The 26,060-nt window shown below is 38.0% G+C and overlaps 2 protein-coding genes across 2 annotated transcripts; both read right to left on the reverse strand.

Moving 5' to 3' along the window:
• Nucleotides 1-1,099: 1,099 nt before the first annotated feature.
• Nucleotides 1,100-19,822, reverse strand: LOC126720403 (disease resistance protein RPM1-like). The gene is made up of 2 exons (XM_050422838.1): nucleotides 17,074-19,822; nucleotides 1,100-1,398 (listed from the first exon to the last, which is right to left on the reverse strand). Exon 1 carries the CDS (start codon nucleotides 18,053-18,055, stop codon nucleotides 17,102-17,104), a length of 954 nt encoding a protein of 317 aa, XP_050278795.1. The 5' UTR covers nucleotides 18,056-19,822; the 3' UTR covers nucleotides 1,100-1,398; nucleotides 17,074-17,101.
• Nucleotides 5,796-7,034, reverse strand: LOC126721228 (uncharacterized). The gene is made up of 2 exons (XM_050424280.1): nucleotides 6,680-7,034; nucleotides 5,796-6,523 (listed from the first exon to the last, which is right to left on the reverse strand). The coding sequence occupies exons 1-2, from the start codon at nucleotides 7,032-7,034 to the stop codon at nucleotides 5,796-5,798; spliced, it is 1,083 nt and encodes a 360-aa protein (XP_050280237.1).
• Nucleotides 19,823-26,060: the final 6,238 nt, after the last annotated feature.

Genomic DNA, 26,060 nt, shown 5'->3' on the forward strand with positions numbered 1-26,060 from the left:
GTCAGAAACCCTTTTGATGCCTAAGTCTTGGAGTTGAGAAGAGGTAAGTACCATCCTTCTTTCCTTACAGAGAAGGTCCTGCTTTGGGCCCTTTGGAAGAGTAAAGAAAAAATGCATCCTTGAGAGGGGAATATATGTTGGTAGAGGGTTTTGTTTGCGCTGTAAGCCCATTGCATATTAATGCTCTTGGATGGCTCAGCCGAAAGGAGTGCACGCATAACTTATGTAGAGACTAATCATTAATTGTAGGGTATCCACCTTGGTACCTCTCCTTTCTTGGGGTATAGGGGCAAATATATTCCGGACCAATTAACTTAGGCTGCACTTAGCATTTAAAAAATAAATAAATAAATTTGAAGAAGAAGAAGAAAGACTTAGGCAGCTTCATAGAACTGCACCTACCACCCACTCATGGCAGTAGAAGGATAATGGTTCTGTGCCATGCTATGTAGAATAATAAGTCCGGCAACCAGAATCGAGAGAGGGTAAAAGGTTGAGATGATATGGGATTTTACTAGGTCTGTTCAAATAATTTTAATGTTGGGCAAGGGTTTCTCAGCCCAATTGATTACTGCGTGTTTGTTGTTTCAAAATGATGTTGAAATGAATTAAGTTTGAGGTTTATCTAATACATAGAATAGGAGTAATTAATGAATGAATTTATAGCAAATTTTCTAAAGTCACTAACATAGTGGCAGAAGTTCCCTAAGCTATAGTATAGAGGTTTTGCTCCTTGAAAACCCCATATCCCTTCTCCACGATTTGGGTCCACATTCTTCCTCACCTTTCCCAATCTTTCTCCACCACCAAAAAATTCGATCCATATTACACCAACATTGCCACTCCCCACCACCCATCACACCTTTCTTTCATTCTCACAGAAAACTCAAAATCCATAGTAGAATGGATGAACAATTGAAGGAAATTGAAAATCTAGTAAACCGAAAGCCTCTTATAAAGACAAGGCTCTGAAGCTACTTGTGAGTTGTGACACATAAAGACAAGGCTCTGATGCTACCTGTAGTGTCACAACCCAAATCCATATCTTTATAGACTTAAAAAGTATTTGACCTAAAACTAACATATAAATACCTATACGTACAAAATTATTCCAACACATAAATATATCAAGCAAAGTTAAACCTTGTTAAGAATCAAGGTCAAAATATATCCACAATAAAATCTCTAAAATAAAAAAAGCACTCTTTTTTTTATGGGAAAATACAAGCACTCTTAGAAAATCCATAGAAAATAACATAATAGAAATCTCTAATAACAAAAGGTCTGCAAATGCAATGAAAAATTCCAAGAATTACATAAATAGTTAATAATCCAGCCTCCGCAACTCCATGAATATACTGTTACATCAATTCTTCTCTCAGAGCTTTCAATCTCAATCTGAAATATAAAAATAGGACGGGGTAAGCTCGACTACTTAGTAACAAAATATATAAAGACCCAACATGACAGACCAAGCTAACAGTAGAGTTTTTTTTTTTTTTTTTTTGGTTTTTTTTGGTGTTTTATTTATTTATTTATTTTTAATGATAGATATTTGAACACATTGAGTAAGATAAGTTAATGCTAACGGAATAATTATCTTTGAAAAACTAAAGTGATATATATATATATATATATATATATATATATATGTATGTATACCCAACATGACAGACCAGGCTAAAAGTTTTTTTTTTTTTTCATAATAGATATTAGAACACATTGAGTAAGAAAGTTAATGCTAACAAAATAGATGTAGGGTTGGGTTCAAGTTGTACCAAGTGTAACTCTAAACTATGTTGCACCACCTAATAACTATTTATTGGATTAATAATTCATAAATCTCACAATTGGATTACATTTTCTCTATGTTGTAGACATGCATACCAAATTTTGTACTAATCAGATACTATTTACTATTCAATCTAGAAACTCAACTTTTATGCACAATTTTAAATATAAAAATTTAAAATTTAAACACTTAGATGGATGACATGGTTATTAATCTCAAATTATCTTGAAATTTTACAAGCATGTAGAGTATAAGAAAAGCATTTAAACCAATGGTAGATTTGTTAAAATTTACATCCAATAAAAAGATATTGAGCGGTGTAACATAACTTAGAGTTTCACTAAGTATAACTTGAACTCAACCCATATATATATAGACAATCACAGTCAAACATTTGCCACACAAATCACACATACATGAATAATTCCTGCATGTTTAATCCCTCTTGACAGGGCCATATGGTACTGGTATAGAACAAACACGTTTATATTATATCCAATGGGCAATTTCAGATGACACCAGTAACTAACAGATTGACATATATTATTACCCTATAGACAGGGCTGGACTCCACAATCAACCAAGTTTTGATCCAAATATGAAAAACCATAAATCATTGCTAGAGTAAATAATCAAAACAAAGTCTAAAGTTTTCTTAGTTCTTACATTTTCACATAATATTGGAATGAAAAACAAATTATATGGGTATTTCAAACATCATAAATATGTACAAAAAATATATTACTTATGTCATAGAGGAAATTTTTTAGCAATGAAGTATAGACAAAAAATTGTTTCTCAAAAAAAAAGAAAAGAAGAGTATAGACAACAAACTTTTTGGCCCTGAACAAATATCATATCCAAACAGTATTTCACAATAACGATTTCTGGTTTAAATGCATTTTAACATAAATTGACAAACTCATAAGCTCAAAAATACTAAATTGATGCTTTTGAAATAAAATTGTGAAGTATAAGATTTTCCACAAAGATACAGACTATATATCAGAGCGCCCTTCAAAGATACAGACTGATGGCAACCACTAGAAAGACCTTCTTCCTTGTCCCAAGAGCTTGAATAAAAGCTTTATGCTCCTATTTATCAATTAACATATATTGAACTCAAAATCTAACATAATAACCCAAACTAATTATTTTTTTTCGCCAAGTCCAAATGTATTGTTCTAAAAGTGCATCTATTTTCTAAGCCTCATATGCACTATACTGAAAAGGGAATTCTCACCAACTGTGAAAGAGTCCAAAGGTCATGTATTCTTTGTCACAGCATGTCAGCCCTCTTCTACCCCAAATTTAACATACCTAAAGAATTATAAAAATCCCAAAATTTTCCAGATTTAATCTTCTATATGTCGACTAACTATAGCCCAAATTCAGTGTCAATGTTCGACTCCTAACCCAATAGAAAGAGTCCAAGTCAGTGCTGTTAGACAGTATTCTGCAATGAGTCAGTCCTAATTAGGCAAACCTCTGAGACCCTAAATGACAACAAAAACTTATGAGATTTCACTGAAATTAAGCTCCATGGGTTTGCTTTCTACACTAAAATTTTTTTTCTTAAATTCAGTACAAATTTCGATTGATACCAGATTTAATCCTAATATACACATTATAAAATATGGTGAATTTGGAGGTTAGGTTTTGAAAAATGTTTCTTCCTAGATTCAAATTGTCAACTTCAGCTGTGTAAATACATGGATTTAAGAGTTACTCTATGCCAATTTTACCACAATTAAATCCGATTATAATCCTCCCCAACTTCTTTTTCTCCCCTCCTAAACATAATAGGTATAATGTTAATAGAGTTATTCGCACCACATAATGATGTCATCAAAAGAGAATATAATCACTGGGCAGCTCATTAAGGTTCTCTAGCAAATCCTAATGAATAAAACTAATATTCTATACCATCAGATCAAATTGAAATAAAATTCCCATTCAAGCTAGCTTTATGAATACATATGACAATTCAACACCACCATGTGTAGTACTCTATACTGCCCAACCTAAAGCTGTTTATATGACGTTCAAAACATACAAAGTAATCATGTTGGTTTTCATCAAGCTTATCTCACAAGTTTGACATGGCTTCACGAAAAGACTAACATGTTATCGATGCCCAGTATTTTACCGATCTAAATCCTAAGCCACTATCACTAAATTTTTTAATCGTACTTCCAATATATTTTGAGGTTATAACCCATTATTGGCTCTGCAAGGTTATTCAGATAAAGTGAATACTTTACTGAGAATCAAGCTTGGTCATCGGTTGGCTGTGTCTAGCCCCATTGCCTCTCTCTTTCTATTCAATTTCTACACCCTAGCTTTTGAAATTAGTTCCTTTTCTTTTCTTTTTTTCCTGGGATGGGCCTTCCAGCAGTGCAAATCATTAAAATTCGCTGACAATCTTCTAATCATTGCTAAGGCAGAAATAAACCATGCTATAGCTATCAAGTAATCCATTGAGAAATTTCAATTATCATTGAGTCATTCTGTTAATGCCAAACAAATGTGATTTTTGGAAAAATGTCAATTCCTCAAACGCCACAGACATTCTTTTTTTTTTTTATAAGTAAGAATGTTATATATACGAATGGCTACTCTATGCATGAAGAATATAGAGCAAACCTAGAAAATACAAGAAGAAGAAAACAGGGAAAAAACATAAAAGAAAACCAATCAATAGAATAATTATAGAAGAGAAAGAGAGCTAAGAAAAGAAGGGAGATAATCACTAGTCGTGAGTCCTCATGCCCGAGACCAATAAAAAAGAACCCCGCTAAAAGAAGCAAGCATCCGATCACCGGAATCATCCAAATCCTCAAGAGTCTGCTGATTCCGTTCCTTCCAAATACACCATAGGATGCACAACAGAACTAAGTTCCAAATCTAAGACGAATGCTTCCCCAACCAATTGCACCAGCCAAAAAGCAAATCTGGGATCGATCTAGGTATAACCCAAGACAAGCCAAAAGTTTTAAAGACACAGCTCCATAACTGATAAGCCATCTCACAATGAAGAAGTAAGTGATCTATCGTCTCTCCACAATGTTGGCACATAATGCACTAGTCCACAAAATCCAATCCCCTAAATCTCAAGTTATCACCTGTTAGGATCCTATTCCAAGCTATACACCAAACAAAAAAAGAAACTTGCCTAAGGGCCTTTGCTCCCCATAGCTTTCCAAGGAAAGACAATTGAGGGAGAAGCCCTTAATTTGTTATAATACGACCGGATGTCAAAATCCCCATTAGGCTTTAACTTGCATCTCATCCGGTCTCCAACATCCATTGGAGGAGTATTAGCTCCCAATATACAAAGAAAATGTAGCCCTTCATCCATCTCCCAATCATTAAATTCTCTAATAAAACGAACGTCCCAAATTCTTCTATCTTCCGCCCCCTGCCTTGACAAAGAAGCTTCTACAGATACCTTCTTATCAATGGCAATACCATACAGCCTTGGGAAAGCCAATGGAAAAGGTTGATCCCCATACCACCCATTCTACCAAAACCTCACTCTATTCTCCAACCCAACAACAAACTGACAATTTTTGTTAAAATCCTCCCATCCCATGCAAACACCTCTCCACAAACCACACCCATGAACTCCCCTACCCAGCTTTGAGGTCCATCCCCCAAATTCTTCCCCATATTTTGAAGCTACCACCCTCCTCCATAACCGATCCTCTTCCTTCCCAAACCGCCACAACCATTTCCTCAATAAGGCCTTATTGAAAGCAGTAAGTTTCCTCATTCCTAAGGCACCATTGGCTATAAGCGCACAAACTTTATTCCATCCTACCAGATGAGTCTTGCTATCCCCCCATAGAAAGTCCATTTGCAACTTTTCAATTTTATTAGCCACATAAGTAGGAATGGTGAATAACGATAGAAAATAGGTAGGAAGACTAGATAATGTACTCTTGAGTAACATCAATCGACCCCCCTTAGACAAATACAACTTCTTCCACCCAACTAATTTTCACTCAATTTTTTCCAAAATAAGATTCCAAATTGAAGGGGAATTATGTGAAGCCCCCAATGGCATGCCAAGATAAGACATAGGCAAAGTTCCAACTCTGCAACCCAAAATTTCAGCCAGGGCATGCACATCATCAACCTCCCCTATTGGAACCATTTCACTCTTATGCACATTGACCTTCAAACCTGTTACCACTTTAAAACAAAGTAACAACAACCGAATATGAAGAATTTGCTCCATATCTGCATCACAAAATAGGATAGTATCATCTGCAAACAATAAATGTGAAACACATTCCCCACCACCCCTCCTACCCTCAACTTTAAAATCACAGATCAAGCCAGCTCCCTCCACTCTTCTCAACATCCTACTAAACACCTTCATCATAATCAAAAACAACGTAGGAGATAGCAGATCCCTTTGTCTTAAACCCCTTGAACTACCAAAAAAATCAGCTGGAGACCCATTAATCAAAACAGAGAACTGAATTGTGGATATACAAGTACAGATCCACTTACACCACTTCACTCCAAAACCTATTCTATTCAACAAATACAGCAAAGCCTCCCAATTCACATGATCGTAGATTTTCTCAATGTCAAGTTTACAAATGACTCCAGGAACCCTACTCTTCCCTCGGCTATCCACACACTCATTTGCAATAAGAACCGAGTCAAGGATTTGTCTCCCACCCACAAAGCTATTCTGAGTCTCAGAAATCAACTGATCTAAAACCACTCTCAATCGATTTGCCAAAACCTTAGCCAAGATTTAATACACACTCCCCACCAAGCTAATAGGTCACAAATCTCTAACATTAGAGGCATCATTCTTTTTAGGAATTAATGCAATGAAGGTAGCAGTAAGGGATTTTTCAAACTTACAATGTTGAAAAAACTCTTCAAAAACCGCTAAGACGTCTTTCTCCACTACTCTCCAACAATGATGATAAAACACCATGGTAAACCCATCCGGACCTGGAGCTTTGTCTCCTTCCAAGTCACTTACAACTTGAAGTATCTCCTCTCTCTCAAACTTCCTTTCAAGCCAAACCATCTCCATTTCCCCAATACGACCAAATTCCAAACCCTCCACAAAAGGCCTCCACCCCTCAATCTCCTTGTACAAATTTTTATAAAATTGTACTACCTGATCAGTTATCTCGGATTCCTCCTCAAAAACCACCCCATCCACCTCCAAGGTCCTCAGATGATTAAACCTTCTATGGGAATTAGCCATTTTGTGGATAGACTTGGTGTTATTATCCCCTTCCTTTATACATAACATCCTAGATTTTTGTCTCTAGGAAATTTCTTCCAAGGAAAGAAGATGCTCCACTTAGGACCTCAAATCTGCCCTATGACATTTCTCCCCATCAGTGAGACTAAAATCCCCTTCCTTAGCGTCTAATTTTTTCAACTCCTCTAGTAATTGTTTCTTTTAACGCTCTACATTACCAAACTCTTAGTGATTCCATTGCACAATGTCCTCTTTCAGAGCCTTTAATTTTTTTGCAAGCACAAAACTAGGTGTACCTACAAAAGAATGCCGATTCCACCAAGATTGAACTCTATACACAAATCCCTCCATCTTCAACCACATATTTTCAAATCTGAACGGACTTTTCCCCCTTGCCTTTTCCCCTACCTCCAAGAGAATTGGACTGTGATCGGAGATAAGACAAAGCAAAATCCTTTGAATAACATCTGGAAAGTGGTCCTCCCAATCTGGAGTGACTAAAGCTCTATCAATCCTAGACATCACTGGTTGATCAGTACCACTTGACTATGTATAGCTACCTCCTTCCAAAGGCAAATCAACCAAGTTAAGATCCTCAATAAGTTCAAAGAATTTTTCCATAGCCAAGGTCAAACATTTCTCACCCCTACGCTCACTAGGAAAGCGAACAATATTAAAATCCCCAAGGCAGCACCACGGTATCCTCCAATATTGCTAAATACCCACCAACTCATCCCACATGTGACCCCTCTCGTTATTCTCATTTGGGCCATAAACCCCTAAGCATGCCCATATAAAACCGTCACCCACCCTTTGCCACTTAACCGAAATTGAGAAGGTACAAATCATAACCTCCACCTTATCCAAAACCCTTTTATCCCACATAAGCAAAATACCACCTGCAGTTCAATCAGCCTCCAAAACAGCCCAATCCACATATGGACAGCTCCACAAACTACAAACCAGCTATCTATTCATGCTAGCAATTTTCGTTTCTTGTAAACAAACAACATCACACTTCCACTCCCGCAATAGATTCTTCACCACAAGACGTTTTCGGGGATCATTTTGACCAACAAAGTTCCAAAACAAGTCCAAAGGTTCACCGATCAGGTACTAAGTTTTTGCCCTTCTGATTGATTTGTCATAGTTCCAAAAATCCCCCTACAAAATTCTCTAAGCAGAAACCAATGGCTGTCTAATTGGGGGAAATTTTTTTTGACAATGAATAAGGGAGAGCAAGGCAAAGGTGACGTAAGAGTTGAGGCATTGTAACTTGCAAAGTCAGTTTGTGGATCATGGACTCATGGAGTGGCTAATGTAACAGTTTCAGGGTCATCACAGTTGTTGGTCAACATACTATACTCATGGGTCTATCCGTTGGGAACTAGATTGCTTGAAGGGATGAAACGTATGGGAGGGATACATAGTTTTTTCATTGAATCGAAGCTTTTTCAGTTGGTGGTGGAGGAAGGAGGGAATTTCTTTGCGTTACGAATCTTTGAACGAGGCAAATACTTCATGAAATCAGTGTTTATAGGCAAAAGCGAGGCATTATGGTTGAAGAAAAATATAGAACATACGGTGATTGGGGTAAATCCCAAACAATTTTTCACGCTTAGGGAAGGCAATACTGCCTACACCTTGCAACGGGGATCAAACTCTTTTGGTCAGTTTTTACTAGTGTCTGAACTCAAAGTTGGCAGGCTCCGAAGGTTTGTCATTATCCCTGAAGGGAAAGAAAAACATGGTTGGAAGGTATTTGGTTTGGAATTGAGGAAGATGTTAGAACCCAATCAATATGCTTTTGGTGACTTAGGCCATGCAAAGTTTATCCCTCAGGCACAGAAGCGCAATTCAATGTTTCACCCATCTCGGTCTTTTGTCGAGATAGTAAAGAGCCTAATGCAGGCAAAAGGTGGTATTCAATCTTTCCATAAAACCAAGGATGTAGGACAGAATATTATAGATGAGGTGATGGGGGAAAGACAACAGAATATGACAAAGGAAACGATAGCAGTGCCTTCGAAACAATCTCGATATCAGGTGGTGGATGGTCCGGTGGGTCAACTTGGTACAACAGCCGTGAGGAGAGGGAAGGAGAGAGAAAGGAGCATCAATTTGGGTTTAATTTATCGAAGAAATTACCGGTACAAAATAAAACAAGATTCCCATTAAGTTTCAGTTTGAATTCAAATAAAACTGAAAATGGAAAGGGGCATGATGTAAGGGATTCACGGTGGACTGGGAAGGGATTAATAGTGGAGGTGGCTGAGAGTGGAAAGCGTCGGGTTTCCTAGGATAAGTCCAAAGGTGGAAAAATTTCTTTTAAATGGGTGATACAGGCCGCTACTGAACAGAATGAGAAGTTGGGTGTCGGATTGGGCCCAAAAGAGTCGGTAGCCCACTGTGAGCCTAATTTAGGTCCGTTGAGTACAAGCCCATGTAATTTAGAGGCTGGAGAATGTTCCAACACTCTTTTAGGCCCACTCTCTTCTACACCTAATCCCGATGGGCTTGGAGAGAATCCCATGGTCTGTCCAATTGGTATAGTGACGCCAGTAGAGATATTGAGAAGCGATGATGATGAAGGGAGCCTCTCGGTCTATCAGCTGCAAGTGGTTTCAACGGTAAGGGTGATGCAGACCGATGATGTTGGAGTTTTGTCCAATCATCAAAGTTGTGATCCGCCGGTAGGAGTGTCGGGGTGCACCGAGTCTCCTCTAATGATGGTTTTCAGCTCTAGCTCTGACCGGAACAGTATTTTGAGTTCCAATATGTTGTCGGGTGGGTTGATTTCTAAAGGTAAGAGGTCGGTGATTCGATTTTGTGCCGCGATTGGTTGGACCTTTTCCCAATCTTTTTCTGGAGTTTCTGCAAGCTGGGTCACTGGGTTTTGGAGTATCAGGTCAGGAGGTTAATTCCTCTTATAGTAAGGAACTTTTAAGCCTTCCTAGGGAGGTCGTGCTTGTGAAGGATGCAGCTGATTTTTCTGTGGGTTTTGGTGAAACAAAACTGTTTGATTGCTTACCTCTGCAAATCATTGCTCCGAGTGCGTCGACAAACTCGACAGAGTTGGAGGAGGTCATTGAGGTATTGAGTATTGAGACTAAGTTAGATATTTCTGGGTGGGTGAAACACAGAATTCCTGGTTTTAGTAAATTGGTTGGGTTGTCAATGACCCAACATGAGAAGTTGTGCATTGCGCTCTTACAGAGGCTAGAAACTGAGATGGAGGCAGCCAATGAGTTACACAGGAAAGCAACGGGTAGCAAAAAAGTGGCTAAGTCCAAAAACAAGGGACGTAGAGAGCTGCAAAACTTGATCTCTTCGGTGAATTATAACGGGAGATAAAGGGTTGGTCTTGTACTGGTGTTAGTAGTTGGGGATATTTTATTTGCTCCTATCTTAATTCCAAAAAGCACCTTTCCACTCAAAATACCTAGGCCTTCCCATAGGTCACAACAACTCAAGAGCCGGACTCTCAATGAAGTTGTAGAAAAGATTTAGAGTCTAATCCAGGGATTGAAGGGACGTGCTATCCAAAAGAGCAGGAGCCTCACAAATTAAGTTATGTCTTCTCTTAATTTTCAAAAAATCTGTTACCTCTAAAATGAATGGGTTGCTTTGTGATTTTTGGTTGGGGTAGGAAGGGGACAAAAGGCCTGTATACCTCAAATCTTGGGATTTCCTTGTGTAAATCTAAAGTAGTGGGAAGCTAAGGTTTTGCCACATGGAAGACACAAAGAAAGTACTATTGGAAAAGATGAGCTATAATAGACTAATAGGGGAAGACAAACCATGGGTGAAAATGCTCAAATGTAAATACTTAAGAGGCACATCCATCCGGACAACTAGAGTACCCTCTAAGAGGTCATGGCAGAGGAAAGCAATTCTGGGAGGTAAAAACCTCACCTATTACCAAAAGGAGATTGGTTGAAAATCGATGATGGGATTAGCTTTAAGGTGTGAGAATAGCCACACATGCCAGCCCATCCTAATCTCAAACTACAACCAAAGTAATCCCCAATATTGTCTAGATAAACTGGGTCTTGTACTTCATCACTACAAGTTGAGTCCAGTGGAATAAAGAACTTGTTTGGGCTGATTTTAGAAGTTTTTTGGTTGTTTATTAGTAATCCTAATCATTCTAGGAATAGGTTATTTAATTTTTTTTGTCCTTCTAGGAAAGGATTTAACAACTTAATAAAGGCTTTATTGAAGTAAATAATATTCATAGAGATATAGATCTTAATCAAATTCCAACAGCTTAGTTCAAACTTTGAGGTGTGATTGCCTTTTCCTACTCCTACCTAAATGTGATTGTTAAGAAAATCCTAGGTGTCATTGCCGAGCATTTACCTTTCTTTATTTTAGTTATATTCAGGGTTTTAACACCAAATAGCTATCAACATATTCAAGATTATATCTTTTCTTGCCTAAATCCTTAAACATCAATCCTTATTCAAAAATCCTTCAAGATCTAACTCAGTGCTGAATTGCTAAAGATCCTGCATCACTTGGTTAGACATGTGGCACACAAATCACACAAACTATCCTGTGATGGACAATTCCAACATGTTTAGCCCTCTTGGCAAGGCCAGATGGTATTTATAATGAATAGATACATATATATTATACCCTATGGGTAAGGTTAGGTGACACCAATTACTAATAGATCGCCATATGTTATTACCTTATGGGCAAGACTAGATTACACAGACAACCAAGTTTCAAAATTCTAATATGGATAACTGTTTCTTACATAAACCCTAAATCATATTGCTAGAATACATAATCAAAACAGGTGAAGATTCCGAAAATATTCACATAGCATTGTAGTTCAAGTTAAAATATTGGAAACAAAAACAATTATAGGGGAATTTCTTATGGGGGAATTTCTTACAATCAAAAGCACCCTTTCTAATTTACCCACTTACTTCCTTTCTCTATTTCCTATTCCTGTTAGTGTGGCTAACCGAATTGAGAAGCTTCAGCGGAATTTCTTATGGGGCGGTTTAGGTGATAATCCTAAAATGCATTTGGTTAAATGGGCTACTGTATGCGCTCCTATTTGTGGATTAGGGATAAGGAAGATAAGACTTTTCAATATCACTCTTCTTGGGAAGTGGTTATGGAGATTTGGGTTTGAGAAGGATGCCTTTTAGAGGCAAGTGATAGAGTTGAAATATGGATGTTTGTGGGGGGATGGTGTAACAGATCTGTTAAGGGTCCTTACGGTGTTGGTTTATGGAAGAGTATCAATCAGGGTTGGCCTTACGGTGTTGGTTTATGGAAGAGTATCAATCAGGGTTGGCCTTCTTTCTCTCGCCATATTCTGTATGATATTGGTGATGGGTCTAGGGTGAAGTTTTGGCAAGACCGTTGGTGAGGAGAGACACCTCTTGCAGTTAGCTACCCTAACCTATTCAGATTTTGCAAGTATGAAATCCCCCAATGGTGTACTTTTTTGGGATGTGAGTTTCTTTAGGAGTGTGCATGTTCGGGAATTAGAGGCTTTGTCAAGCTTCATGGAAACCATTTATGGTTCATCTATAAGGGGGTTTGGTAAGGATAAGATGTGTTGGATTCCTAACAAAGCTAAGGGGTTCTTGGTGAAAGATTATTATAAAATTTTAGCTAGTCCTACTATCTTCGGTTTTCCTTGGAGAAGTATTTGGAAGCAGAAGATTCCCTCTAGAGTAGCTTTCTTTGTATGGTCTGCTGCCTTAGGAAAATGCTTGACGATTGATAATCTACGAAAAAGGAAGGTGTGGATTTTAGATTGGTGCTACATGTGCAAGAGTAATGGTGAATTGGTTGACCATCTCTTCCTTCATTGTCCCGTTGCTATGGATCTATGGTCTATGGTTTTGGGTTTATTTGGAGTATCTTGGGTTATGCCTCCTACTGTTTTGGGGCTGTTAGGGTGTTGGCAAGGTAGCTTTGGTCGTCATCGAAATGGTTATATATGGTCCATCGTTCCTCATGGCTTAATGTGGTGTCTTTGGAGGGAGAGAAATAGTCGTTGTTTTGAAGATATTGAGAGATCTATTCCGGACCTCAAGCTTTTCTTTTTTAGAACTTTGTTGGATTGGTTGTTTGCTTTGCAAAACAAATCTTTCCCTTCTTTTTTTGTTTTCCTAGATTCTTGCAATTTTTGTTTTTGATTTGTTGTCCCCTTGTTCACTCCCTGTGTACTAGGGTGCTTCCTTTTTGATATCAATATATCTTATTACTTATCAAAAAAAAAAAAAAAAAATTATAGGGGAATCTCTTAACATAATAATCTGTCCAAAAACTATATTACTTATGTCATTGAGGAAATTTTTTAGCAAATGAAATATAGAAAACAAAGTGTTTGGCCCTGAAAGTATGACCAGATATCATTTTAGAACAGTAGGGCACAAATAATGATTTCTATTGAAGTACATTTGCTAAAAGTAAATTGACAAACTCATTAGCTCAAAAATACTAAATTGTAGTTTTTTCAAAGGAAAGTTGAGAAGTAGAAGATTTACAGCAACAACAAAAAATTTCAAAGCATTTAATATATGTTACTTACCTCGAAAGCTTAAGATACGGCATTAACTAATGGTAATCACTAGAATGACCTTACTTCCTTGTCTAAAGAGCTTGAAGAATTTCTTATATGCTCCTATTTATAAATTAACATATATTGAACTCAAATCTAACATAATAACTTAAACTCTAATTATTTGTTCCAATCCACTGCCCCAAGTTCAAACACATTGTTCTACAAGTTTATTTACTTTTCTAAACCTCATATGCACTATATTGACAAGGCAATTCTCACCAACTGAGAAAGCGTCCAAAGGTCTTGTATTCTAAGTGACTATCACAGCATATCAGCCCATTTCCAACCCAAATTTTACATACCAAAAGAATTCTAAAAATCCCATAATTTTCCAGATTTAAGCGTCAATATATTGACCAACTATACCACAAATTCAGTGTCAATATTTGACTCTTAAGTCATGTTATAGAGAACCCAAGTCAGTGTTGTCACACTGTATTCTGCTGCAAGTCAGTCCTAGTTAGGAAAACCTAGTGAGATTTCACTGAAATTAAGTTCTTGGGGTTAACTTTCTACACTATAAATTTCATTCGTTCATTTGGTACAAATGCTGAGTTATGCAAGCTCTAATTCCTAAAGAAACATAATTCTGAAAGAAACATAGACTAAGCAGCAGAATTTTTATTTCCAATTTTTCAACATACCTCTCTTGACTTAAACTAGTGGTCTCATAGGAGCTTTGAGGTTGTTCTATGCTGTCCTAGCCTCCGCATAGACCAGAAACTCAAACTTGTGCCACGTTCCAGCTTGAGTGATACATGACAAATCAGTTTACCTATGGTGTTTTACACTACAAGAGTGAAACAAACTAGACCACCAGCCTAAGAGCCTCGCCAACACTAACGCACTGAGATATGCTGATTTTGTAATTGTGATCTGGGATACCTCTCATGGGGTTTCTATAGCCTCCATCTCATTAATAGTGAGCAAAGAGGCATAGAGTAACAGCCCAAGGCATTACTCCTTTGAGTAACGCCTAGGACTTACTCTAGGGAGTTCCACAGAGAGACATGCCTACTTTGGGCAGCCCTTTATATCCCTTTTAGTTTCTAACAAATCCAAATGTACACAATTATTTTCTTAAAAAGTCATACCTAAGTGCACAAAACTTCCACTTTTGCAAGGTCTAGGAGAGGTCATGCTAGGCAATCATACCCACATTTGTTTTTGGAGAGGCTAATTCTCGAATTTGAACCCGTGACCTGTGATGTTTGGTGGAAGGCCCTTGCCGTCGCACCAAGACCCAAATTTTAAAATGCCGTACCCAATGTACAAAGCTCCCACTTGTGTGGGGTCTGGGAGAGGTCATTGTAGGCAGCCTTACCTAGTTACTATTCGAATCCATAATGAATTTGGAAGTTAGGTTTTAAAAAAGATTTCTTCCTGTAATCAAAATGTCAACTTCTGCCATTCAATACATGCATTTGAGAAATACTATCTGCCAATTTTACCACATTTAAATCCCATTACGATCCTCCCCAAAATTATTGGCTCCCAAGATAGGGCGCACAGAGATATAGACAAAGTGAATACCCAATTGAGAACCAAGCCTGGTCATTGGTTGGCTGCCTCTAGCTCTCATTATCTCTCTCTTTCTAGTCACTTGAAATGATAAAACCCTAGTTCCCTATTACCCAGCTTTTAATGTTAGTCCTCACCCCCCCCCCCCCCCCTTTCTCTTCCCCCTAGGATGGGTCTTGCAATAGTGTAAATCATTAAAATTCCCTGAAAATCTTCTAATCGTTGCTAAGGCTGAAAGAAACCAAGCTATAGCTATCAAATACTGCATAGAGAAATTTCAATTATGGTCGAGTCATTCTGTTAATGCGAAGAAATCGAATGTGATTTTTATCAAAAACGTAAATTCCTCAAAAGCCACAGAGATTTGCTCCCATCTTTAACACCAGAAAAGCACCTTTCCACTCAAAATACCTTGGCCTTCCCCTATGTCACAACAAGTCAAGCAGCCACACTCTCAATGAAGTTGAGGAAAAGATTAAGTGTCAAATCTAGAGATCGAAGGACAAGTGCTATCCCAAATATCAAGGGATTGTTTAACAAGGCCAATAGTAGTAGCCTCACCAATTTATATTATGCCTTCTCTCAATTTTTCAAAAATCTGTTTGCTCTAAAATGAATGGGTTGCTTTGATATTTTTGGTGGGGTAGGCCTCTATACCTCAAACCTTGGGATTTCCTTGTGTAAATCTAAAGTGGGAGACTAGGGGTTTTGCCGTATGGAAGATAAATGGGGAAGAAACACCATGGGTGAAAATGCTCTAATGTAAATACTTGAGAGGCAAATCCTTCAGAGCAACTAAAGTAGCCTCCAAGAGCTCATGGCAGTGGAAATCAATTCCAAGAGGTAAAGACCTATACCTTGGCTGTAAGGCGTGGAAAACCCATCAATACCAATCCTTCCCAATCTCTATCTACAAGCAAAGCATTCCCGATTCCCCAATCCTGTCCAGATCAACAGGGTCTTGGACTTAATCACTACAATTCCAATCCAGTGTAATAAGGAACTTATTAGGGCTGATTTTTAAGAAGATTAAGCACCAAATATCCTCATAATCCACTTGTCACAAGATCAGCAACCAGATTAGGTAATTTGGACCCTACACACATTGGCGGAGTCTCACAGCTAAATTGGCTTGCTGATTCAACCAACAACACCATCCTAGATATACTGAACTCTTATCCAATTTCGAATAGAAGAAATTATGGAGCAGTTAGATTCATGGACATTTGAAAAGGCTGATCTAGAAGATTGAATGGAATGTGCTCCCTAGTTGAGCTATGTAAACTCAAGATTCGAGATAGATGACAAATCATGCTTGCCCTGTAATTATGGAGCAGTTCTCATGAACATTTTTAAACCTTAATCCAGAAGATTGCATGCAATGTGCTTCCAATCTTCAATATATTTTTGCAGTACTTGCCTTGTACAGTATCCATAATACAAGAAATATTGGACCGTAACCTTCAGGACTAGTAACTATTGGTAGTGCCACTAGCTCTATGCAACCACCATTACATATCTATCACTAATAGAATGTAATCATTGTCCTAAAATCAAGGACTGCTGACACTTTCACACTAACACTAAAGATATGGGCTTGGATGACAGCTAAAGTAAAATAGAGATGCGTGTAGAGGAGATTGTGATATGAAAGGCCATTCACCATTATCCCTCTCTCTATTACAAGAGAGTGTCATTTTTTGCTAGTGTGACTGGATCTTGATCTTTGCTTTTATTATGACATATATAATTGTAGGCTACAGCATCACAAAAATATTTGAAAATTTTCATCCAGCCATCTTGTTTGAGTGTCGGCTAACTCCTCTATATATATATATTAAACAATTAAAAAAATGTGCAATCAAGGCAGTACTGTATAGGAAAAAATAACAATAATATTTTTGTTCATTGAAAGCTTACCACAAAGGTGCTTCAGCCACAATGATTTTCATTCTTCTATTATTCTAACACAGTCCTGTGAAACACGCACTTCCTCCAGCTGGCTTCGCATATTTTTTGTTATGCGCACCATGTCTAGGCAGTGACAATTTATTATAATCAGCTTCTGAAGTTTAGGCAGTGCTTGTTCTAGAATCACTACCTCGATTAACTGATCGCATTGTTCAATTTCTAGTATCCTCAATTCTAGAAATGATTGAGCATTAAATACCAGAAATGCACCAGTGTAAGCAGCATAGAGATGTAGCTCCTTTAGAGAAGGCAAAGCATGAAGGGCCTCAAGTGGGCTGTTTTGCAGTTTTGACCATTTGAGCTCAATTTTATACAAATTATAGAGTTCACCAACCCATGCTGGAATTTCCTTCAATCTCCCTCCAAGAGATAGTTTTTCAAGCAGTTGAGGAGACTTTTTCATGTCTTTCAAATCAAGATACACCTCTTTGCCAGCTGAGCTCACAGACAAAGAATAAAGATGCTTCATCTTCTCAATGGATGCACACAAATCTTTTCCTTCTATTTCCTTGAGTTCTGTGATCCCTAGTTTCCTCAGATCAATGAAGTTCCCCAACTCTTTAACAATGCTTGTTTCCTTATAGTTTGCCTTGATAAGTGACAGCTTCTGCAACGAAGTGGAACACTTAACTCCTGGATACACTTGTGCTCCTACATCAACATATGGGCAACCAACAAACAAATAGAGCAACTTAGGAAGTTCAAGAGTCTTCTTGGGCAACTTGGTGATAAGAGTATTTCTAAGGTTCAAAACCATTAGGTTCTGAAGCTTCTTAATAGAATTTGGAACTGAATCAATCCTTGTACTCCTCAAACTTAGGTACCTTAGGAGGGTGAGGTTGACAACTTCTCCTGGAAAATGTTGCAAGCCTGCATTTTCCAGGTCTAGACTTGTCATCAACTTGAAGTTTTTGAAAAGTTCATGGGCCATTGATTCTGAAAATTGTCTACCCCAAACATAGAAAAGGTACGAACATAAGAGAGGTTTGTCCTTTGTAGCATGGAGGGGAAGCAATTGTGAAGAGATAAGCGACGGGTTTTCCCACCTCCCAAACTGGCACTTGGACTTCTAAGAACATTAATGAAGTTCTCCTTCTCAGACACGGAAAGGATGAACCCTCTTGCAAGATTAGAAACTCGACAACTCCTTATTCGTCCTTCAAAATCTCGCCTGGTCACCTGAACCATGCTCATTTGAACTAGCTCATCTAAGTACTCATTTGCCACCTGCTCCAGAGTTTTACCTTCTTTTTTCTCAATGAACCCGCAACCTATCCATTGGTGGATTAGTCTTCCACGTGTAACAGATTGATCCTCGGGAAAATTGTGAAAGTACAAGAAACAAGACCTGAGGTTGAGGTTGGGCAATAGATGGTAATAACTATGCAAGAAAATTCTATAGCAGGAAAGAGAGAGACGATGACCTGGATCAAATTCAAGGATCTCAAGTACTTTCTTAAACTCCGTCTCATTAAGTGGCACTCTTCTTTTTGATAAGAAATTGCCTGAGGTGATTCTTCACATCTTCTCATAATTTTCTTACACCAATCAACCAAATGATCCGGGCATTTATCACCTTGAAAGACCTTCTTACAAAAGAGCTCCAAAGCCTCTTCCGATGCTAATGGACTAAGGTTGAGATCATAGATATAATCATGAGAGCTTGTACAATAAGAAGCTAAATTGCGATTACGAGTGGAGATGATTATTTTACTGCCTGTTTTATATTACAAGGAAGTAACTTTTTAATGCGGTGCCATTGATCTTCAGACCAAATACCATCAAAGACAAGGATGAATCTTTTTGGTTGTAAATGAGACTGCAAACTCCTTTCTTTTGGTCTTCCTGGGTCGAAAGGTAATTCCAGTGCCTGACAAAGTTCCTCTAACAAGTCGTCACATTGCAATCAAAACTATTTTTGACCATTTCAAAGACTTCGTGGATAACAGTGGATTCACCTGAACCCGGGTCTCCGATTACTGAAATTACTTCAAGAAGTGGCTGATCTTCCCTTAAAACACGATCAAGAACATGATGGTCATTCCTGGAAAATGAATTATAAGTCCCTGACACCTCTCCAGCTGTAGTATATCAAAGTCTGTGATGTCGTCGACTTTTTTCTTGATATCTGCCATGCGGGAGGAAAATCGCCTCAGTGGAGGAACGTCCTTAACAGAGTGAGCAACCTCGTGAAGAAATTTCGTGATCCGACTATGATGGAAGTGTTCAGGAACTTCATACATGAACTCTTCAATTTCATCTTGAGTCTCATATGCTAAATCTTGCAATCGTTGAACTCGATCCTTACAATCTGCTGTATCTTCTCTTGCTTCCGTGTCCTTCAGGTAAGCTATCATAGTATTCAACCAGTTTCTTACTTCTTCAATGTTTTGACGGTCGCCGGCGGAACATATTTTGTAGAGAAACGGTACCTTGTTAATTGCAGTTATTGCTCCTGAGATTGCCATTTCTGCCATTGTTCGTCTTCTCTTTCTTCGGTTCCAAGCAATCAGCTTCGTGACAGAGTTGAGTGGAAGAACAATAAGTAAGATCCAAGATTGAAGATTGAAGAAGACAAATAGAAGATCGAAGAGAAGCTGACGAGGATGAGATGAGATGAGGTTGTGTGAATTGAGACGATTAAGATTCAGACAAAAAGAGTAAAGTGCATCAAAACGCCTCTTTCTCTTTCTCTTTTTCTTTTTCTTTTTTTCCCCTTTCCTACTATACACATCTTTTTTTTTTCTTTTTTCTTTTTTTAATATAAATGATAGCATTCGTACTATAGGCCTCGATAAAAGTCTATCTAAGACAAGGTATTGATAAAAGGCATGTTTATATTAAAAAAAAAACTATGATAAATTACGTATTTGGTTCTTATTTTATGTATTATATTTTAATTTGGTTCATAACTTTTCAATTGTGTCAATTTAGTCATTGCCATTATTTTTTGGATGAAAATTAATGACACGACTAATGGCCAAAATAAAAAATTAGTTTTCGTTAATGTGACAATATACAAAAATTTTATTTTGACTATTTACCATGTCATCAACTTTTATCTAAGCTATAACGACAGAGACTGAATTAAAAGATTAGGGACCAAATTGACACAATTGAAATGTTATGGACCAAATTGAAATATGGTGTATAGGATAAGGACCAAATACATAGTTTACCCTAAAAAAAATGTTTAACTATAAACATGTTTAAATTTATTTTACTCCAACATACCTACTATGTATATAGTAATTAAAGAAACTATCTATATATAATTTTAGTCACGTAAATTTTTTAATGAATAATGTGACTTGTTTAAACAATATAATGGAGTCTTTATATTTTGACACTTATTTTTTTAGAAATTTTATAATTTGACACTTAATAAATTGAAAAAGATAACTCTAAACATATTTAGAACCAAACTTTATCCTTTTTAGCAATTGGTTTCTCATTAAAAAAAAAAAAAAAAAAAAAAAAAAAAAAAAAAAAAAAAAACTTTATCCTTCAAAAAATATCCATATTTTAACATATGAAAGTTGGTGTGAAATAAAAGATGTGAAAAAAAACCAATGTAAGAGTATAAAAGCCTTAATTTAGAGGTATTCTAGAATCACACCCTCAATGGCGGAGCTAGAAATTTGTCTTTGAAGAGGGGGACCAAATAATAAATGAGATGACTAAAATTTTTTCCTTTGTATATAGTAAATTGATTTTATGCACAATAGTCTAAAATAGTACTATAAAGACAATTCAATACATAAATTTAGTAAAGGGGTTCTCAGTGGCGGCTAGGGTTTCCTACTCTCTACGGTAGCAACAAGGTTTCCCTTCTTTTCGAAGAAGGAGGTTGAGTCCCCTCTAGTACTTCAATACTAGTAGGGCGGTGAGTGGGTTTTACTTATTATATGCGTTTGTAGTGCTTGTGGGAACTCAGATATGGAGGATTTAGAAAACAGATGGTAGCGTTTGTCACTAACAGAGAGTGAAGAGAGGAAAGTGGACTTGACTGGGAATAAGAAGAATCTAAACTTTGTCCTGGTTGCGAAATTTTTCACAAGGAGATCCATCAACATTGAAGCAGTAGCAAGAACCTTCCGTCCGATATGGCGTACTCGAGGCAGTTTTGAGGTGAGTGACGGGGGTAATAATATTGCATTAATGGCGTTTGAATTGGAAGTTGATGTGGAGAAGGTTCTCCAAGGCGAGTCGTGGGCTTTTGATTGCCATCTCGTGGCTTTTCTAAGGTATGATGGGACAGTGCCAATCCAGAATCTTCAGTTTGAGAAGACGACTTTTTGGGTTCAACTCCACAACCTTCTGTTCGCGCTTTTAACGGTGGAGGCAGCCATGAGCATTGGCGAAACAATTGGGACTGTTGTTAAATCTAAGGATGTAGGGGAGATGCGAGGAGGTAATTTTATGCGCATTCGCGTGGAGGTGGATATTACAAAACCCTTATGCAGAGGGAGGAAGATCTCTTGGGATGGATAGGGGAATGATTGGGTGGCTTTTATGTATGAATGTTTGCCGAATATTTGTTACTAGTGCGGCCAAGTTTCGCATGATGATAAAGATTGTATTTTATGGCTCAGTAGTAAAGGATCTTTACAATTGAGTAAGCAGCAATTTGGTCCGTGGTTATAAGCTCCGCAATTCAACCTGGCCAGGAAATCCATTATTTAAATCCTTAAGCCTATTACTATAATATTACAAGCTCATGGAATTTACGAATTATCTAATCTCAAAACCCATGGCGATCATCTCATAAAAGCCCATGGAAAGACATGATTATTAGACCCATGACATTTATTTATTTCATATTATAAACTCATGTCACAACATTCATAATATTTATTACCAAAACTCATGGTAATTATTCATCCTACATGTCCATTATGATTATCTATAGAGAAACTCATGAGAACATCACATTATTTCATTATAGTGATTGTTACCATATTTAAAACCCATGGTAAATATTATTCTAAAGGAAAATATTGGAGGTCATTATTTAAAAAGTCTCAAAGAAAATATCATTTACAAAGTAATCTGTAAGGTTGAATTTATTCAACCATGTTATTGGCTTTATTCCGTGCCAAATTTGCTTGTAATTCAGCATTTAGTAACCCTGTATTTAGGTGGGATTGTTGTAAGGGTAGTGAGTGAGATAGTGTGAAGATTGCTCAAGAGTGTGCAAGAAAACAGAGTGTCGCGGTTGGGACTCGCGGGTGGACTCGCGGCTTCAACCCGCCAGAAGATGCACACGTGCCAAGCATGCTGGAAGATGAACAGTCATGCTAGCTGGAGCACTACAGGACAAAACAGGACAACTGGCCATACGGTTAACTCGCGACTGGATCTCGCGACTTAGTCAAGCCGCGAGGTCAAGCCGCGAGCCACCCCTGTTTTGGAAAAACCTGACGTTTCGCATTCCTCTTCACTCCAGTATAAATACCCTTTTAACCCACGATTGAAAGAGGGCTTCCAGAGAGAATTTTGAGAGAGAAACCCTAAAGAAAAACCAGATTGTTTCACCCACAATCTCTACCTTAGAGTCTCATCAAATTCCCTCACTCTCTTCCTCTCCATTGTCAAATCCTTAAGAGGCTTTATACCAAACCTGGTTCTCACCATTATCATCTCTGTGAGACAGACGTTTGGAGTTCTGGGAAGCAGTTAGGAAGGAGCCAATATTCATTGGTTGATGCTACGGTGTAGTAGCGGAATCCGGAAAGCTAGAAAAGAAAAAGGTTCGGCGCAACCTCGTTGGAGCAAGAAGCTTGGAGGGCTTAGGTGCATTGGGTAGATTAGGCTTGGAGGGTCTATTGCTGTCCTTGTATCCCAACTGTATTTTCTAGTGGATTGATTACCGCTTGGAGGGCGGCGGAGAGGTTTTTCGCCGAGGTCTTCGGTTTCCTCTTCGATAACATATCTGGTGTTATCCTTGTGTTTGCATCTTCCTTCCTCTCTATCTCTGCCTTTACATTATCTGCTGTGGTTTATTTTGTTGTGGCTTAGATAGTTGTTTAATCAATTCTATATTATAGCATATGTTAAGTTTCCGCACACTTGTTGTTTGACATATTGCTTGGGTTGGTTAAGTTGGTTTTTGGGGGTCTAAACGTTCAAAAGTGTTTTTATACACGTTTTTTGAACTTTCAATTGGTATCAGAGCGGGTACACAGCTGTTTGGTTTCATTACCATTGTGTGATCCTTGACTCCCTTTCTTTTTGAGATGGATAGGTCTCAATCCCTTAATGCACCTCCATATTTTGATGGAAGTAATTATGCATTTTGGAAGGTTCGTATGAGAGCCTTTTTATGCTCTATTGATGAATCCGTGTGGGATGCTATTGAGATGGGTTGGACCAAACCTGAAGCAGCCAAATCCACATGGGATAAGGCAGCACTTACTGCATCTAATGCTAACAGTAAAGCACTAAATGCTATTTTCTGTGGTGTGTCTCCAGATGAATTTCACAGGATTTCTCACATTACTATTGCCAAAGATGCATGGGAGATTCTGGAAACAACTTATGAAGGCACGAAGAAAGTGAAAGATACCAAGTTACAAATGCTGACCACTCGGTTTGAGGAGCTCAAGATGAGTGAGGATGAGTCTTTCGACTCTTTCTATGGGAAGTTAAATGAAGTGGTTGTCAGTAAGTTTAACTTGGGGGAGAAGATGGAGGACTCAAAGATTGTGAGGAAGATCCTTCGATCATTGCCAGAAAGTTTTCGTGCTAAGGTGACAGCTATTGAAGAGAGCAAGGATCTTGACGACATCAAGGTGCAGAAGCTGGTTGGTTCTCTACAGACCTATGAGATGTCGCTGCCAAATCAACGGAAGGGCAAATCCCTTGCTCTAAAGACCACTAATGAGAAGGTGGAAGATCAAGGCTCATCGGGAGAAGATATGGTGGACAAAGATGTAGCCTATCTTGTTAAAAATTTCAGAAAGTTTTTGAAATTCAAAAACAATGGAAAATTTGATGATAAGAGAAAATTCCAAAATTCTGGAAGGGAGAAGAGGGATTTCAACAGGAAAGATGGAAAAGAATCCCCATCCACACAAGGTGTCACTTGTTTTGAATGCAACGGGCATGGACACTTTAAGAGGGAATGTCCGAATTATTTGAAGTCGAAAGGCAAGGTGTATGCCACGACCCTGAGTGACTTAGATTCATCTGACTCAGAATCTGAAGAAAGCTGTGATGGAGAAAGGAACTACTCAGCTTTCATGACTATTGCTCATGTTGAGTCTTCGGATGAATTGGATTTGCTTGTTCAAGACCTTGGAGAACATAGTGAGGATGACTCACTAGGAATTGTTGAAGAATCAGAAGCTGAAGAAGAAGAAAGCACAGCTACTCTTCAAGAAAATTACAATTCACTTTTGGAGAAATCTGGTGAATACACAAGGGTAGCCAAGGCTGCTGTGAGAAAGATGAAGAAGGCTGAGGAGGACTACAAAAGTCTCCTAATCCGGTATAGGGAGGCCAAATGCGAGATTGAAACTTTGAATGGTGAGCTCTCCGAAGCTTACACTAAAGTGAGATTTCTTGAAAGTGAGGTTATTCAAGCAAATGCAAAAATAGAGAGGGTCACCACCAAGAAGCTTGACGATGTTATATCTTCTCAAAAGAGCTTCTCAGACAAATCCGGACTGGGATTTACCGGAGGAGGTAATTCAACCGGAAATGTCACCAAAGAAGTGAAGTTTGTCAAAGCCAAAGATCCAGTTGTAGCTGACCCTACTGATGTGAAGCTCGAGGTGGAGGAGAAGAAGAATGTGGTGGACCAACGGATGATGAATCATCGTAATCAGTATGTGGGCAGGTCTGAGTCTCGTGCCAAGTCACGTCCACGACCACAAAGAGGTCCTAGAGGAATGTATGTGTGCCACTATTGCGGACTTCAAGGGCACACTCGACCAAATTGCCAAAAGCTGAGAGCAAAGAGCAGTGCAACTCCTTAAAGGTCAGGAGAACCCAGAATTGATAGGAGAACTTGGGCAGGGGATCAACCTAGAGAGCAAAATGGAGATCCCGGAATGATGAACGTGATGAAGATGATTGGTGCATTCACCAACTGCTTGGAAAGCTTCTCACGAAGGTTTGAAAGCCCTAACTCCCGTACCCAATCCTTTAAGGAAATCACCCCAAACGCAAGTGACGTGTGGGTGAAAAGGGGTACTCATGCATAAGCATTACAACATGTCCATGCACTAATACTTCCTATGCTTTGTGACTATGTTTTTGTGGTATGCTTGTTGTTTTTGTTTTTGGTTGTTTGTTTATCTTCTTGTGAATATTTCTTAATTGTGTTTTATCAGTCTTTTTGTTTCTTGAGTCAAAAATCCAAAAATTACATAAAAATTTGAAAATCAAAAAGCTTGATTGACTTTGTTGAGTTTTTTGTCTTAAAACTCGTTTTGCCTTGTACCTTTGTGCTAATGGCTTTGTGCATTTTCGAGCATTGCTTGTTTTCATGCACTCATATCACTATGGGAAAAATCTTGAAATCTATGTGATTGTTGTAAATAGATCTTCAAACTTGTCATGAATGATTAGTGAATGGTTATGTTGATCTTGAAACATGCATAGACTTGTGTCTATATCTCTTCCCACTTTTTATTTTTTGTTTTGCCAAAAAGAGCTCATCAAATGTAAATCTCCAAATGAAAAGAGATATTGAGCTGCAAAAGCCTGTCGCACATTCTAGTATTTGACTAGGAAAAAGGGTAAGCGACCTTATATTAAAAGTGAAATTTCTTTCAAAAAGGCCAAAGGCCTGTTCTCAAAAGAGAAATGTTATATATCCCTCTCACAATGAGAGATGATTGCCTCAAAAGATAAAATGTTAAGGCTGAAAGTGGAGTAAAATGAAAAACTCCAAGTTATGATTATCAAGTTATGTGGGAGGTCATATA

This window comes from Quercus robur, chromosome 4 (genome assembly GCF_932294415.1).
Source record: "Quercus robur chromosome 4, dhQueRobu3.1, whole genome shotgun sequence".
In the NCBI taxonomy this organism is placed as follows: domain Eukaryota; kingdom Viridiplantae; phylum Streptophyta; class Magnoliopsida; order Fagales; family Fagaceae; genus Quercus; species Quercus robur.